This window comes from Coptis chinensis, chromosome 7 (assembly GCF_015680905.1).
Source record: "Coptis chinensis isolate HL-2020 chromosome 7, ASM1568090v1, whole genome shotgun sequence".
Taxonomy (NCBI): Eukaryota; Viridiplantae; Streptophyta; class Magnoliopsida; order Ranunculales; family Ranunculaceae; genus Coptis; species Coptis chinensis.
Window position 1 is genome coordinate 20,309,608 of NC_141462.1, and position 14,600 is coordinate 20,324,207.

At 36.7% G+C, this 14,600-nt stretch overlaps 1 protein-coding gene and 1 long non-coding RNA gene across 2 annotated transcripts; both read right to left on the reverse strand.

The window, feature by feature from the left end:
* Nucleotides 1–271: 271 nt before the first annotated feature.
* LOC147486524 (uncharacterized) lies at nt 272–2,015 on the reverse strand. The gene is made up of 3 exons (XM_086573763.1): nt 1,808–2,015; nt 1,165–1,764; nt 272–1,044 (listed from the first exon to the last, which is right to left on the reverse strand). The coding sequence occupies exons 1-3, from the start codon at nt 2,013–2,015 to the stop codon at nt 272–274; spliced, it is 1,581 nt and encodes a 526-aa protein (XP_086429889.1).
* A 3,261-nt stretch (nt 2,016–5,276) lies between these two features.
* LOC147486525 (uncharacterized) lies at nt 5,277–5,971 on the reverse strand. The gene is made up of 2 exons (XR_015200800.1): nt 5,739–5,971; nt 5,277–5,600 (listed from the first exon to the last, which is right to left on the reverse strand). It is a non-coding gene; the product is annotated as an uncharacterized LOC147486525 (long non-coding RNA).
* Nucleotides 5,972–14,600: the final 8,629 nt, after the last annotated feature.

Sequence of the window (14,600 nt, forward strand, 5' to 3'; positions counted from 1 at the left end):
ACAACAGTTGGAAACTCTTCATGTAAGGAAAACCCAAATAGCCGCCAAGCTGCTTCTGGTGGTCCAATATATCTGGCATCAATGTACTGTTTAATCTCATTTCCACCGTCCAACACCATTGTTGTTCTGTCATTGCCCTTGTAGATGTACTTGTGGATGTACTTAATACATTGCAATCCCGCACGCACTTCGACATTAATGTGACAATTAAACATCCTCACCAATTGTGGATTATATGGGACAACGTTCCTATTGCCAACCTCTTTGTCTTTCACCATATAGACCGTCCCGTGTTGCGGCGCATATAAAGTGGATAACCGTCTTTTTGTATGGTTGTCGCATATGTAAACTCATGTGGAAAATGCTTTGTGCACTTGCCATTTTCCATACACGGTGAGTTCATATTTTTAACACCACACGGTCCATGGATCATACAACTCTTTATTGTATCAAAGAGCAAGGGATCCTTATCTGGGTCGGGAAATTCTGCAGATATAATTCGATCAATTTGGGCTGCGGTACGAATTTTATCTTCATGCTTGAGGAAAAAGAGTGCATGCATGTGCGGGAGGCCACGCTTCTGAAATTCAATGGTGTACACATGAGCTACTTCACGGCCAAACACATTTTTCTTCTTGATAAATTTCATTAAAGATCTTCTCTTCAGTTCGAAAACACGGGCAAGAACATCAGGTCGATCAAACACATTTTGGTTCTCCAAAAGGGCTTCTTGCACTTCTGGCCAGTGAGGATTAGCCGTCATCGTAAGGAATATATCTGGATGCTTATTGTAACGTGTTATAGCCATCGAGTCTTGAAAGATCTCATACATGTACCTTGGACTTCCAATGAATGATGATGGCAAAATAAACCGCTGACCAACCTGATCAGGATCCGTACCCTCAGCTAAATCTGTCAAACTCATGTACACTTCAGCACGAAGATCCTTTTGGTGGGTATAATGATAGTATAGCCGATTTTGCTCAGTAGAGGCCCAAGCATCACACAAAAACTCTTGAAATAATTTTCCACCACGGAGTATTGCTGAATATTCAGTATGACGTTCGAACAAATGATATGCATAGAACACCATCTGAGTCAATCACCTCGAATCGTCGTCATTGACATCATAAAGTTTCATTTCGGTTGACCATCCAAGCTCACCTCGAGGGAAAAACAAAGGATAATGCAGGGGTAGATAAGCGGGATTACATTCATCAATCCGCTTCAGTGCATTGCCTGATCTATAATTAAGAATGATATCCCTTGTGCTTCTAATTTCAGTTCCATCCCCAGGTATAACAACTGCAATTTCATTTGCTGAAGGAAGATTGTATCGCCGTCGGTCAGTAGATGTATTATAATGGAGATAAGCTGCCACGTCATTTTCCTCAGTTGTGTGAGCACTCAATATATCATATGCTTGACGAAATTTTTCAGCAAATCTATTACAATCGGCGGTGTACTCACGAATGATATCTAAAACATCACGCCTCAATTCGGATTTCGCGATGACGCACATCAAAGGGCACCGGCAATCATAAACATATAGTTGAGCATAAATCATTTCTTTCTCAGGTTCTGGTAGTAATGATCCAATTTGATGGCGTAATTCACCATGAACGGTGAATGGAATAGGACCGCTACCGCTGAATATTCGGTCATCCGGTTGACAACCGAGACTGGTAAATGCATTAGCCAAGTTATACTGACGAAGATGTTGTCTAAATGACCTGGCTTTGGCGTCACTACCATCATATAGATCTTGAATCGCAAGAGACAATGGACTAAGTAGAGAAAGACTGACTTTTCCTTGTTTGCAACACATCCCAAAAAAAGGTCTTTTGACTGATCGATGTATTTGCTAGCCTTTCATCTTTCCAGTGCAGAGCTTTACAAAAGGAGCATTCCACATCCATCTTTCCCAGATAATGGCGGACATTGTTGTGCATATTAGCAGGTTCTGCCATATTGACACCAGCTGTAAGGGGCTGAAAATAATCATCCACATCCATTTGGCTTTGGGTGTCACTAACATGTAGGAAAAAAAAATCCTAATGAGTTAGGAATGGATTTTTTTTTTTCCTGAAAATAATGTTATAGAAAACACAATGAAATTCAACTTACATATATGAAGACATTGATACTGGAATATTATGAAGGTCTGCTTCTAAGTTCCTTCTAGTTCGCTTGTTCATTCTACCACTTATGTGCTCTTTTTATCTTCTATTGCATTGGGCCAACTTGCGTCGAGAAGTATGAGAAGGTGTATAAGCATTGGTCGGACTAACACTAAGATCATCCACTTCCATTTCGTTTTGGGTGTCACTAACATGTAGAAAAAAAAATTCATAATGGGTTAGGAACGGAAATATTTTTGATTGAAAACAATGCTATAGAAAACACACAAAGAAATGAAACTTACATATGGGAAGACATGGACACAGGTATATTTTGAAGGCATGCTTCTAAGTTCCTTCTTGTTCGCTTGCTGCTTCTACCACTTATGAGCTCCTTTTCTCTTCTATTGAGTTGGGCCAACTTGCGCCGAGAAGGCTGAGAGGGTGTAAAAGCATTGGTCGGACTAACATTAAGAGTGGATTATGGAGGAGTAACTACAACCTCATTTTGCACAGGAGGTGATTGGACTTGATGGCCTTCATTTCTTTGTTTTTTCAAAACCTGCATTTTATATTTGATAAAACATAACCATCAGAAGGCAGTAAACAACCACCACATATAATGAACGTATATATGTTACATACCTTAGCAAGGGTAGCAAGCACATGGTCAATAATCCGTTGTTTATGCACACGTACTCGATTTATATAATCTAATTCTCTTTGCTGCATGATGCAAGGTACATGAAAAGCGGCATAAAAAATTAAATGAGAACGTTGTCAAATTAACAAAAGAGTTTTCTTTGTTACAAAATTTAAAAGTTTGAAATCATGTAAGAATCAAACATAACCAAACTATGAAAAATGAACTTCAAATACCTGAGCAGATGTAGTAGGTTCATTGGTAGATTTAGGTGGTGCGTCGACAACAGAAACATCAAATGCACTTGCAGGTGGTGCCTTATCCATGGCTGATAATCAAACATTGATAAGAAAAGTGCAGCAAATAAATGAAAGTGGTATACAACTATGATCAGGAACAACTATTAAGGGAGGTTCGGAGTCGTGTAAAATGCAACCATGTCACCAGTACCTCCAATTAGAGTTATCGACTTTGTATAATTAAAATATAAAGAGTTCCGATCCACTGGAACTTCTACCAAAGCTACATGCATGTACTATACTTTAGTGTGCATAGACTTATTGGAAGAATAGCTGCGCTTAACATCAGAACTTCATGTATAGCCGTCAAGCGGAGTGTGTTAAAAGGGTAATGAAAGAGCATTGTTTGAAACAAAAGTCTCCTAGGAGTTATCATACATCTTAAACACAATTTGGATGATTATACTTCTTTTAGGAGTTGCAACCAACGGATTATACTATATGAACCTATTATGCTTTTGGGACCTACAATAACTTTGTGAATAAAGTATAAAAGAACAACAGAGAAAAGGATGAATAGATTGAAATAGGGACACACCTCGTCTAGAACTAAGATTGACAGTGAATCCTGAATGGACTTTGTAGAAAGGGCATTTGTTGACATGCACGTTGAAATGCAAGCTGGTGTCGAAACTAAAATATCAGGCCGTCCCGCTAATGTTGCTCGCTGAAAACAAAATTTGATTGTCAACCAAACAATCCATCTCTTTATCGACAACAAACTTAACGGATGAACCTACCAAATCGAGGAGGGCATGCCACCAAATAACCTGAACAACTTTCAACTGAACTCTACAGGACTCTACAGGACTCAATAAGAGATAACACCTCTAAATAAACCTAAAACAATATCGACAAATGCAAAATAAGTAGTTGAAGCTAAGATCGATGCAAAGTCTATAGATTTATTATGTAGTAGTAGTCTGGATTAGATTTATGTAGATAAGATTTATATAGCCTTGGATAATATCATAATATATATATCTATGTGGATTAATATCAAGTTCTAATTGGAATCAACTTAGATAAGATTTATATCAAGTAGGACTCTTAAAAGAAATTGATTCATCACCGTTTTATGTAGATAAGATTTATATAGCCTTGGATAATATCATAATATATATATATCTATGTGGATTAATATCAAGTTCTAATTGGAATCAATTTAGATAAGATTTATATCAAGTAGGACTCTTAAAAGAAATTGATTCATCACCGTAGGATCGTCCCAAAACTACTTTCACCCCGACTGCTCGATATAACAGCATAAAAAACCAAGTTGCTTTATTATATCCGACCGCTCGATATAACAGCATAAAAAACCAAGCTGCTTTATTATATAGACTAGAATTTAACCCGTGGCTACGCCACTCTGCTTTTACAAAAGTGCATTAAACATTATTTTTACACTATTCAATTTCATGTTAAAAAATTATTTTAAGTATCTCAAAATATATATACACACACGTACCTTTCATCAAAAGCTGGAGAGAAATTCAGAGGTACAACTTCATTATCAACGGTCTAAAAAAGAAATATGCAACAATATATTAGACATATATAAATATAAGAAATTTTCTCCTTGAATATATTAGGATACATAGTGTGGACCAAGAGCACATTATTCCCCAAACTATAGTAGTTAGTAGACATCGAGGGACTTGTATTTTAGGTGGGAGGATATGTTGATGAAATTATTTTTTTCTTGATATAATGTGCTTTCGTTTGATTCGGGCATTGGTAGAATAAAGGGTTAGGAGTAGTCTCTGCATGGCAATAGCTGGAAGATAAGACATGGACGTTCAATGCCTCATAGGAAAAATGTCACTCATGTTGGCCAACTTAATTTTGCCCTAGCAATTTACAAATGTTGTTGGCATCAGATTCGATCATATAGAAGTAGGCTTGGAAGTTCATTTGATTTTTCACTTTTGCACACATGTAATGTTCACGAAAACTAAAGCAAGATAACCAAAAAGATGGAAGTACCGGAGAATAAGCAAAATGAAGATGCACAGAACTTGTTAATTAGGTTTCATAATCAAAATTATTTCACGTTTAGTCAAAGTAAACTTATGTTAGACAGACTAATCTTTGAGCTTTCAAACAAAAACTAAACCGTGAGATCTGTCTAGGCATTCACTTTTGCATTGAACAAGTAGTAATAGAATTCATGAAAATTTTCTAGCCGACAAAATGAATAGAAGATACACATGATGAAAGCAATAATTACATTAAATAAGTTACATATCCCTGAATGTGAGTTACATATCCCTGAATGTTTCTATCAATAAATTCAAAGCACTACTCTATCAATATTTTTTTAATAGAGCAGAAAAGGGAATTATTTAAGATATTTTATCACATTGAGGTATAACATTTGGACTGATTGCATGTTTGAACTGACTAATGTGGATAAATAGGAGAAATCAGAATCTACAATAGAGAAGAGACTGCCTCCAACCCCGTTGCTTCCGAAATTGTTTCTTGTCAGCTTTTGCTATTTTTACTGGGCTGCTACTCCACTCTGAATGTAATCTGTTAATAAAAAAACAAACAAATATTCAGCTGTTTGTTCTAGATGAACAAATAAATAGTTATTCGACCAAATATTGTTAGCAATGTACTGAATGAAACTATAAAACTGATTAAGAAAGTAATGAATATATATGAAACCTGTGGAAAGTGGCGTTGTCCTCAATGCAGCTTTCAACTTCCGATAATGCACGTTGAAGATCCGTTTTAGTTCGCACTTGTAAATGATTCACACTGCATGTTCAGAATTCAAGTAACTAAATGAGAATAACATCACGAGGCCAGGAATAGTAGGGTAGTTAAAAGCAAATAAAAGATGCGTGAAAAAAAGGGATAGTTAAAAGCAAATAAAAAATGCGCGAAAAAAAAGGGGGAAGAAGGGGTTTTTAAGTAGGACTCTTAGAAGAAAGCGATTTAATTACCGTAGGATCATTCCAAAACTGCTTTCTCCACAGCCGCTTGATATAACAGCATAAAAAACCAAACTGCTTTATTATATATATATATATATATATATATATATTTTATTTTATTTTATTTTTTTATTTTTATTTTTTTTTAATTAAATTTTTTTCACTTGTATACCCCTCTTATGAAAAGTAATCCTCAAACCACTGAAGCCATTTTATGCTATATGAAATATATTATTGGTTACATATTTAGACTTAGATATTATTAAGCTAAAATATAGTTTTTGTATTTGGAAATTTAATTTACTACTTAAACTACTATGAAAGCTTATTAGTTTTTATTAAATGATCTAAAAGTTTTTAGTACAATTAGTTAGTTAGATGAGTATGATAAGTACAAATCATGATTTTTTTTTCTTTGTTTCAAAGTTGGTTAATGGGAAATGGAGTGGGTATGGGGAGCCGGTACCTATATGAGGTGGGAATGGGGAATCCCCAACTACTTTCAAGTGGGAATTGGGGCGGGTATATGGTAAATAAAATCGAAGTCAGAGACAGAGACGGGCCCGACCTCCCCCATTTACATTCCCACTAAGAAGTTACATGGGGAGGACCAGAGGGACATTGGGGACCTGACCTCTTATTAGTAAATTTGCAAATTATTTGTGTTTTAAACACAAATTTTTGAAGTATAATTGAAATCGAATATAACGGCAATAGTTCGTAAATAATTCAGGTTCAGGAATAATTGGGTATCAAACGTTCTAAACAAGTACGGGAATAATTCGTCCCAAAAATTCGGATTTAAAAAAAAAAATTTAATTTTTTTTCTTAGAAAATTTCCTATTTGTTAGGAGAAGATGTGTGGTTCAAAAGGAATTTTGAGTTTTTTTTCATTGTTAAGATGTTTTTATTTCAATTAAAGCAATTAATATAAGTGATTTTATATGGTTTTGACTTATATTTTCTGAGATAGAAGTGGCTTATATATACATCATTTACCGAATTTTTATCATAAAATATCGAATTATTCACGGAACTACCATATAGACAAATGTTTCTTGTACAGTGAATATTTGATCAAATTTTTATCCGATTTTTTTAAAATGGAAACCGAATTATGCCCGATTTATTTCCGTCCCGTATAAACTGAACTTACTATTACTTGGGGGTCATAGTACAAATATCGCAATAATGTGATATCTGGCTATCTGTTGAAATCCAAGGAATCAACAATAAAGGTGGACATCTGAGTTGGTGTTGAGATATTCTAAAAAATGATGAAATATAGGAATGAAATCTTTCCCATATAAAATGAAAGACACCGTTATATAGAAAGGGCGCAATGCAATGTAATTGCCCCACCCCCACCCACCCACACACACACACACACACAGTTCGAGATTTCAAATGAAAACTCAGAATTTCATAAGATATTTTGGTTTTTAAAGAAATCAAAATCACAATAATGTTAGGGCTGGAAAATGTTAATTCTAATTTTGGTCGGAATATATCAGATGTTTTGCCGGAATTTCAAACCATTGGAATTCTGTCAATTCCAAAATCTGAAACTATGCTTCCATGCCACACACACAAGTACCGCACCACATTTTGAGAGTGCCCCGTACAACTGTGCCTGTGGGCCCCTCCCCCAAACTCAGATTCCTTACTCTGTTCCAATGTAGGATGATACTTCTTGAAGATATATCTTCACTTTTCAAAGAGATAGGATTATATATTGTATGATGTGGGGAAGTTGGATGTGTATTATCTCAAATAGAAAAAGAACAATAAGTTTTACTTCTTGAAGATATATCTAAATTAAGTTTTACTTTGGAACGGTGTATGAAGTGATATCCTTGTTTTTATATTGTTCGGACGTTATCGGTCATCTGTCTACTTATTTTGCAATTGGTAAAAACTGCCCATTGGAAAAGCATCGGAGTGTAAATTAACAATCTATAAATTAAGGTAGAGCGGAGGGTGTAACATCCTAATGTCACCTACCTGGAGCTGATGTGGAGGTGTAAATTCACACTCTCCATTGGAGATGCCCTTATGCTCGATATAAAGAAGTTACAAGAAAACTTTAGAAAGATCCATTCCTCCATTAGCAATTACCTTTGGGAAGTTCGTAAGACACCCGCCAATCAGCTTAGTACCTGTACCGGTCGGTTCCAAATAAAATTGCGCTAACCTTCCAATGTACTTGATTGCAATTGAATGCTTTAACTCTCACATTCATGTCAAGTGTTTTTGGTGAGAAATTTCGATAAACTCTTATTAGGTGGATTCGACACGGCGGATGATAATGTAAAGCGCTTTTAATTTAATTTATACCTACCAAAATGCGATCCATCCATTATATTAATTTAAACCTACCTCTAAGAAGAATTGATATTATTAATGACGATTGAAGTGGTGTCATGGAATGCGAGGGGGTTATGTAATTTAGCGGCTCAAGGGAGTCTGAAACAACTTGTTCGGTATTCTCAAGGTGACGTAATATTAATCCAGGAATTGAAGATTTTAGAGCAAGGGTGATTAAAGAAAGTGGGATTTGGCAACCTCAATGGAATTAGATGTGGGGCATTTTGTACCATCTATAGGACGTCCTGGACACTCAGGAGGCATTATCATGGTTTGAAACACTACCAAAATTGTTGTTGAAGACCGTCTTAAAGGGCATACTCCTTGTCCATCTATTGTACCGCTATATATAGCTGATGACCTCAACTGCCTCATTACTAGTGTCTACGGATAAAGAGATTTAGGGTGTGTTTGTTAACTGGCAAATGGGGATGGCTAATTGTATTTTCCCACTAGAAGTACCATTTGTCAGTGTTTGGGTGTATTTAAAGGCCCTGGCAAATACTCTTTAGAATTAGCCGGCAAATCAAATTATCCCACTAGAAGTGGGAAAATAGAAAACACCTCCCCCCAAAGTTAAATTAGTCACCCGGTGAAAATAGAAACAACTCTCCCTCTCCCTCTCTCTCGATCTCTCCTCTCTTTCTCACTGCCCCTCTCATCAACTCATCAACTTGCTCTCTTCTCATGTATTTTCTCTCATCTCTCTTCTCTCTTTCTCTCAATCTCTCTTTCTCTCTCAAACTCTAGGTTTCTCAATCTCAGTCTCACATTTTTTTACTGTTTTTTTTTTTTTTTTTTATGTTTTTCTTTCTGTGACCAAAACTTTTTAATTTTCAAATGTTTAATTAATTAATTTTAACTGTTTTCATGGTTATACAATTTGACCAGTGACCACAACGGTTAATACAAAGATGGAGAGACTGTGTAGTTAGTTCATTGGTGCTATCACCAAATCTACTTAATTTAGTCCAAGTAGGTAGCTAGGTGTATTGGTTCATGAAGTTGTTTTCAATGTTTTGATTTTTGACAACGTTAGTTAGCCAAATAAATACAGCTTTTAGACTATGAGAGCTTTTAAACAAGTAGTTACCAATAGGTTTTGTACTCATATTTTTCCTTTCTTTTATTTGATAAACAGGTTCGTCATTGGGGTGTTCCACGAATTGGTGAAACACTTCGTTATCATTAAGTCATATCTCTCTCATCGGTTCTTTTCTTGGGTTGAGATATATATAGAACAAGGTAATTCATGTTTGATGTATGTTTACCATGAGACATTGTTACATGTACATAATAATTTTTCTTGGTTGCTTTTAATTATATAAAATGAGAGAATTGTAATATTAATCCCAAACTAACAAATTTACACATAAACCGCCAACAAGATAACACACTAAGTAATAGCTTTTAACTATTTTAAAATGGTTCTCATTGAAGTGGATGTGTTAAGACGCAGAAATTAGTAGGCTGAATTTGATTGCAAACATAGAAAGATGGCCTTAATCTGAATCCTTCCGCACGGCTTTGTATGTCATGTTGTCATGTAAGCAATAAGCATAGTAGCATCTTGTTTAACATTTTGTCCTATATGTTTGTTCATTGGTGCTCCTTCGGATCTTTGGTGGGGATACTTCTCAAACCGAGAGCTAGTGGTCCTAGAAGCACTACACCTCTTGCTAAGAAGACTAGGAAGTCTCGATTCTTTGAGGATATATCCCAACCCCTTCGTTTAGGGTGTTAACCTTAACAAATTGCCGAGGCCCTCAAACTAAAACCACGAGAAAAAGAAAGAAGTAAACCTGTTGTGTGTGTAGTGGGTGGGCTGGTGTGGTGGTGTGTGTGGTGGAGTTGTGGTGGTGTGCTTTGCGATGCTGCTCTTTGTCTTTGCTATTCTTTGTCTTCGCGATGTTGTTGCTTCTTCTTTGTAGTCTTTGAGACCAGTAGCAAGTCAAATCCTGAAAATACAATCAGAAATTACTTTTTGCTAACATGATAGCATTGCTATCACGAATGCATTTAACTTTGAGTTCAAATTTGCCACAAATTATACCATTGTGGAAGAACAGGAACTGTGTTTATTTCAAACAAGGAATGCAACATATTCAGTTTTGCAAACACTTATTCAAAGGCAGGTGCATCACACAAGTATCTTGAGCAAGGGGTGCAACATTAGTTCAATGCAGCGCCTCTGAACCTTGAGGAGTTGGGGATAACAGCCCAACTAAATTGTGCTCTAACAGTAGAAGAATGAGATTGGAGTCCTCTAGGCTCTAAACATAGTGTGGTGAAACTAAATGTGCGAGGGGGGTTGAGAGGAAATATCAAGTCCTTCCGGATTTTATATAAATGATTACATGGACAAATTTGCTTTGGGTGCCCACTAACTTCACTAGTAGATTGTTGAGCATATAATAAATGGTATTGAGGAGGTAACAACAAGAGCATTGGTGGAAACAAATTCTTCAAATGCGGCATTTGGTTCTGAACATCCGCTTTTAAAATTTTAGCGAGGTGGAGAAGAGTTATTATGCTCAAGCTAAAATTTCGGTTTTCTCCAAGGCACAATGACATTTTATATGTCTTCGGATAATAATAGTTGTTATGGTTCATTGCACTTTCACTTTATTTTATGGTTATTTGATAAGGCATTTTATGGATACTATTAAAGTTGAGTTGTATTGTCTTTAATTTTATTTAATTTTATTTTTTGTTATACTTTATTGAGTTTGAAAACAAAAAAAAAATTATCTCCAAAAAGTTAAAATATCATTTGCCATTGGAGAAAAACCATGTAAACAAACACTGACAAAAATGACAAATCTTATATTTTTCCACTATAAATTTTAGCAAACAAACACTGGCAAACTGAAATTTTCCCACTAGAAATTTGCCTGACAAATCTATAGTGGGAAAATACTGGCAAATCTTATATTTTCCCACTAGAAGTTTGCCAGTTAACAAACACACCCTTAGGGATCATTTGTGGCAAGAGTTGGTTGACATTAGAGCTTGGTCTAATTTGTCGGGGTGCATAGGCGGTGATTTCAACGTTATTCGGTTCGAATTTAAGAAGAGAGGGAGGACAAGACTCACTAAGGGCATGAGAGACTTTGCTAAATTTGAAAATAAGCATGAACTGGTTCCCTATGGAAGGTGCGACTTACACATGGTCGGATAATAAAGAGAACCTAGTTATGTCGAAGCTTGACATATTCATCTCATCCGTAGACTTTGGCGACCAAGGGTGGCAAGGCTAACTGCATTGCCAAAGTTCACCTTAGATCACAGAGCTATTATGCTCGATTGCAACAAGGTGACGAGAAAACTGAGGCCTTTTCAGTTTGAGCTAATGTGGCTGGAGGACTCTTCCCTAAGTCAAAAGATAGAGGAGTGGTGGACTTCATTTTTGCCTTGGAAAACCAATTCAAGTTATATATTGTTATGCCCCAAAAACTATGAAACACACCAATCCAATGCAACGGAAGCAAACAACCAATATCAAACACGCTAGAAGCAACAACGCACAACTACAATGTATGGAATCAACTAAATAACTTCTAAATAAGTAGTAAACAATATAACTACTTACCAAATTAGCAAACCAATCAACCAAATAAGAGAGACAAAGATTTATGTGGTTTGGCTTACGCCTAATCCACAACCAAATGAGAAGTTTCAAATTGAGAGAATCAAATAGTATTACACACTCACCTTGTTCAATAGAATACCCAAAGTCCCCTTTTAGAAGAACTCACAAATCTCTCATCTAATAAATAACCAATTGTGTAGACAATTACCAATGAGTTTGGACATGAACAAAACTCTCAAGAGAGGCACAAAATCCCAAACCCTAGCAACCAATTTTTGTCTCACACCCTCTCTTCTATACCCTAACTTTGTTTTAGAATGTAGTTGAAATTTCGGTGGATTCATTTTGGCAAATGGTTGCCAAAATATCAAGGCCCATTAGCCCCATCCCAACAATTCTCCACCTCGGTGAGAATTTCTCAAATTCGAGCCGACCAATCCGCTACACCAAACCAAAACCACCAAAGCACTACACCCAACCAACATCAAAGAGAGAACCAACCAATCTAACCATCAATGTCCCTAAGGACCCAACAAAGGCTACACCACAAAGTGGTTGCCTACATACCCGATCAAGGGATCAAGCCTTCGTAGTTCTTCCATACCCCAAAAAAAGGGGTAAATCAAACAACCATGCCATATCAGTGCTCGAAAAGGCGTGAGTCCCTCAAGGGATCACCAACAAACTTCAACACAAAGGGGTCAAAAGTACCAAATATCATCTCCACTAAGTATACTGAAGATGTTCCAATACCATCTCCTAGAGTAGGAGATGTTCCAACACCCCGAAACCTCATATGGCTTCCAACAACAAATGGCTTCACAACTTCACTATGCTCATGGCCTAGAGCATCTACAACTCCAACTGTGGCTTCATTTCCATCATCAGTTGTGTACCCATCTAAATAACAAGGACCGACATCAATCTCCACCTTTTGAGATATTTCTCCAACATCCGAACATACATTCAAATCAAAATGCCCAAAAGAAACAAATTTTTGTTTCTTCCCAAAACCACGTTCTTCCTTCATGGTAAAGTTTTCGACAACCATACAAGTAAAATGAGTTCCACCTGTACCAACCAAACTTCCATTAAGAAAGTACAAATTTTTTTGCCTTGTCCCTTTCATCACCACACGTGCACCTACAACAACCTTTAGAGCCCCATTTTCAAACACAAATTTCATACCATCCGACTCTAAAGAACCCAAAGAGATGAGGTTAGATTGCAAATCCGATACATAAAGCACTCCGACCAATTCTCTAACTGCTCCATCAAACATCTTCAACCGGATAGTTCCCTTTCCACGTATTCTGCAGATATGACCATTACCTAATAGAACATCTCCATCTAGCTCCTTAAAGCTAGTAAACAAATCCCTATTGGGGGGACACATATGCTGAGAACATCCAAAATCAAGAATCCACTCACTCGTGGAGCAACCAACCATCGAAGCAGTAAAAGAAAAATCTGAACCGTCATCACTACCTCCATCTTGTGCAACATTCACACTTTCAGTATTCAAAGTATCTTAGTCCTTTGATTTCAACTTGGGACATGCAAACTTCCAATGTCCTTTCTTGTGGCAAAAGGCACATTGGTCTTCATCTAATCGATCACGTCTCACTCTTGATTTAGAGCGAGATCCACCACCTCTACCATTATTCCTTTCATATTTTCTTCCATTCACAACCAAAGCTTCAGGCATAGATGACTCCCTATGGACTGCGAGGTCCTTCTTCCTATACTTATGATTCACCAATGCTGTAGCCACCACTTCATAATCCAAGCTTTCCTTTTTCGCCATCAAATTAGATGCGAGATACTTGAGATCATCCGGAAGGGAATTCAAAAGGCATACCGCCTTGTAGTGCTCATGCACTTTTCCATCCAAATTCAATAAGTCAACAACGAGCTTATTGAACTCATCCAAGTGCTCAGACAAGGTAACACCTGGCCTCTAATTCATCCGGAAATGCTTCCTAGTCAAGAACACTTTATTATGAATGCTCTTCGTCATATACTTGTCTTCAAGCTTCTTCTAGAGTTCCTCAGCGGAGGTTTCCTTCATAACAAAGTATTTTTGCTCCTTTGCCAAACAAAGTCGAATAGACCCGCAAGCTTGTTTATTCAACTTTTTTTACTTTGCTTCTGACATTGCCTCAGGTTTTTCTTCCAAGGCTTCATCCAAATTTTCTTTTTCCAGAACATCTAGAACCTCACACTGCCACATGCCAAAATTGTTCTTGCCATTGAACTTTTCGACATCAAATTTTCCCACACTAACCGTCTTTATTTTGGAATTAGAAGAAGTTCCAACGTCATTAGGAGTCTCATCATCATTAGGATTTGTCATCCTCACAATGTTCATACACCACAAATACCAACAACAAAAGAAACACCTTCTTGGGAATTTCTTCAAACACTACCAACGCGGAAACAACCAATGAAACCAAAAATATGATTTCAACCAAACTTCCACCACAAACAACCACCAACTAAGCCAAGGTAGAATATTTAGCTCCGATACAAATTTATTGTGCAACGGAAGCGATAACAACTACAAATGGCACTAACAACAACAACAACTTGAGAGGAGTGGTGAATCACAACCAACCAAAGCAAACAAAG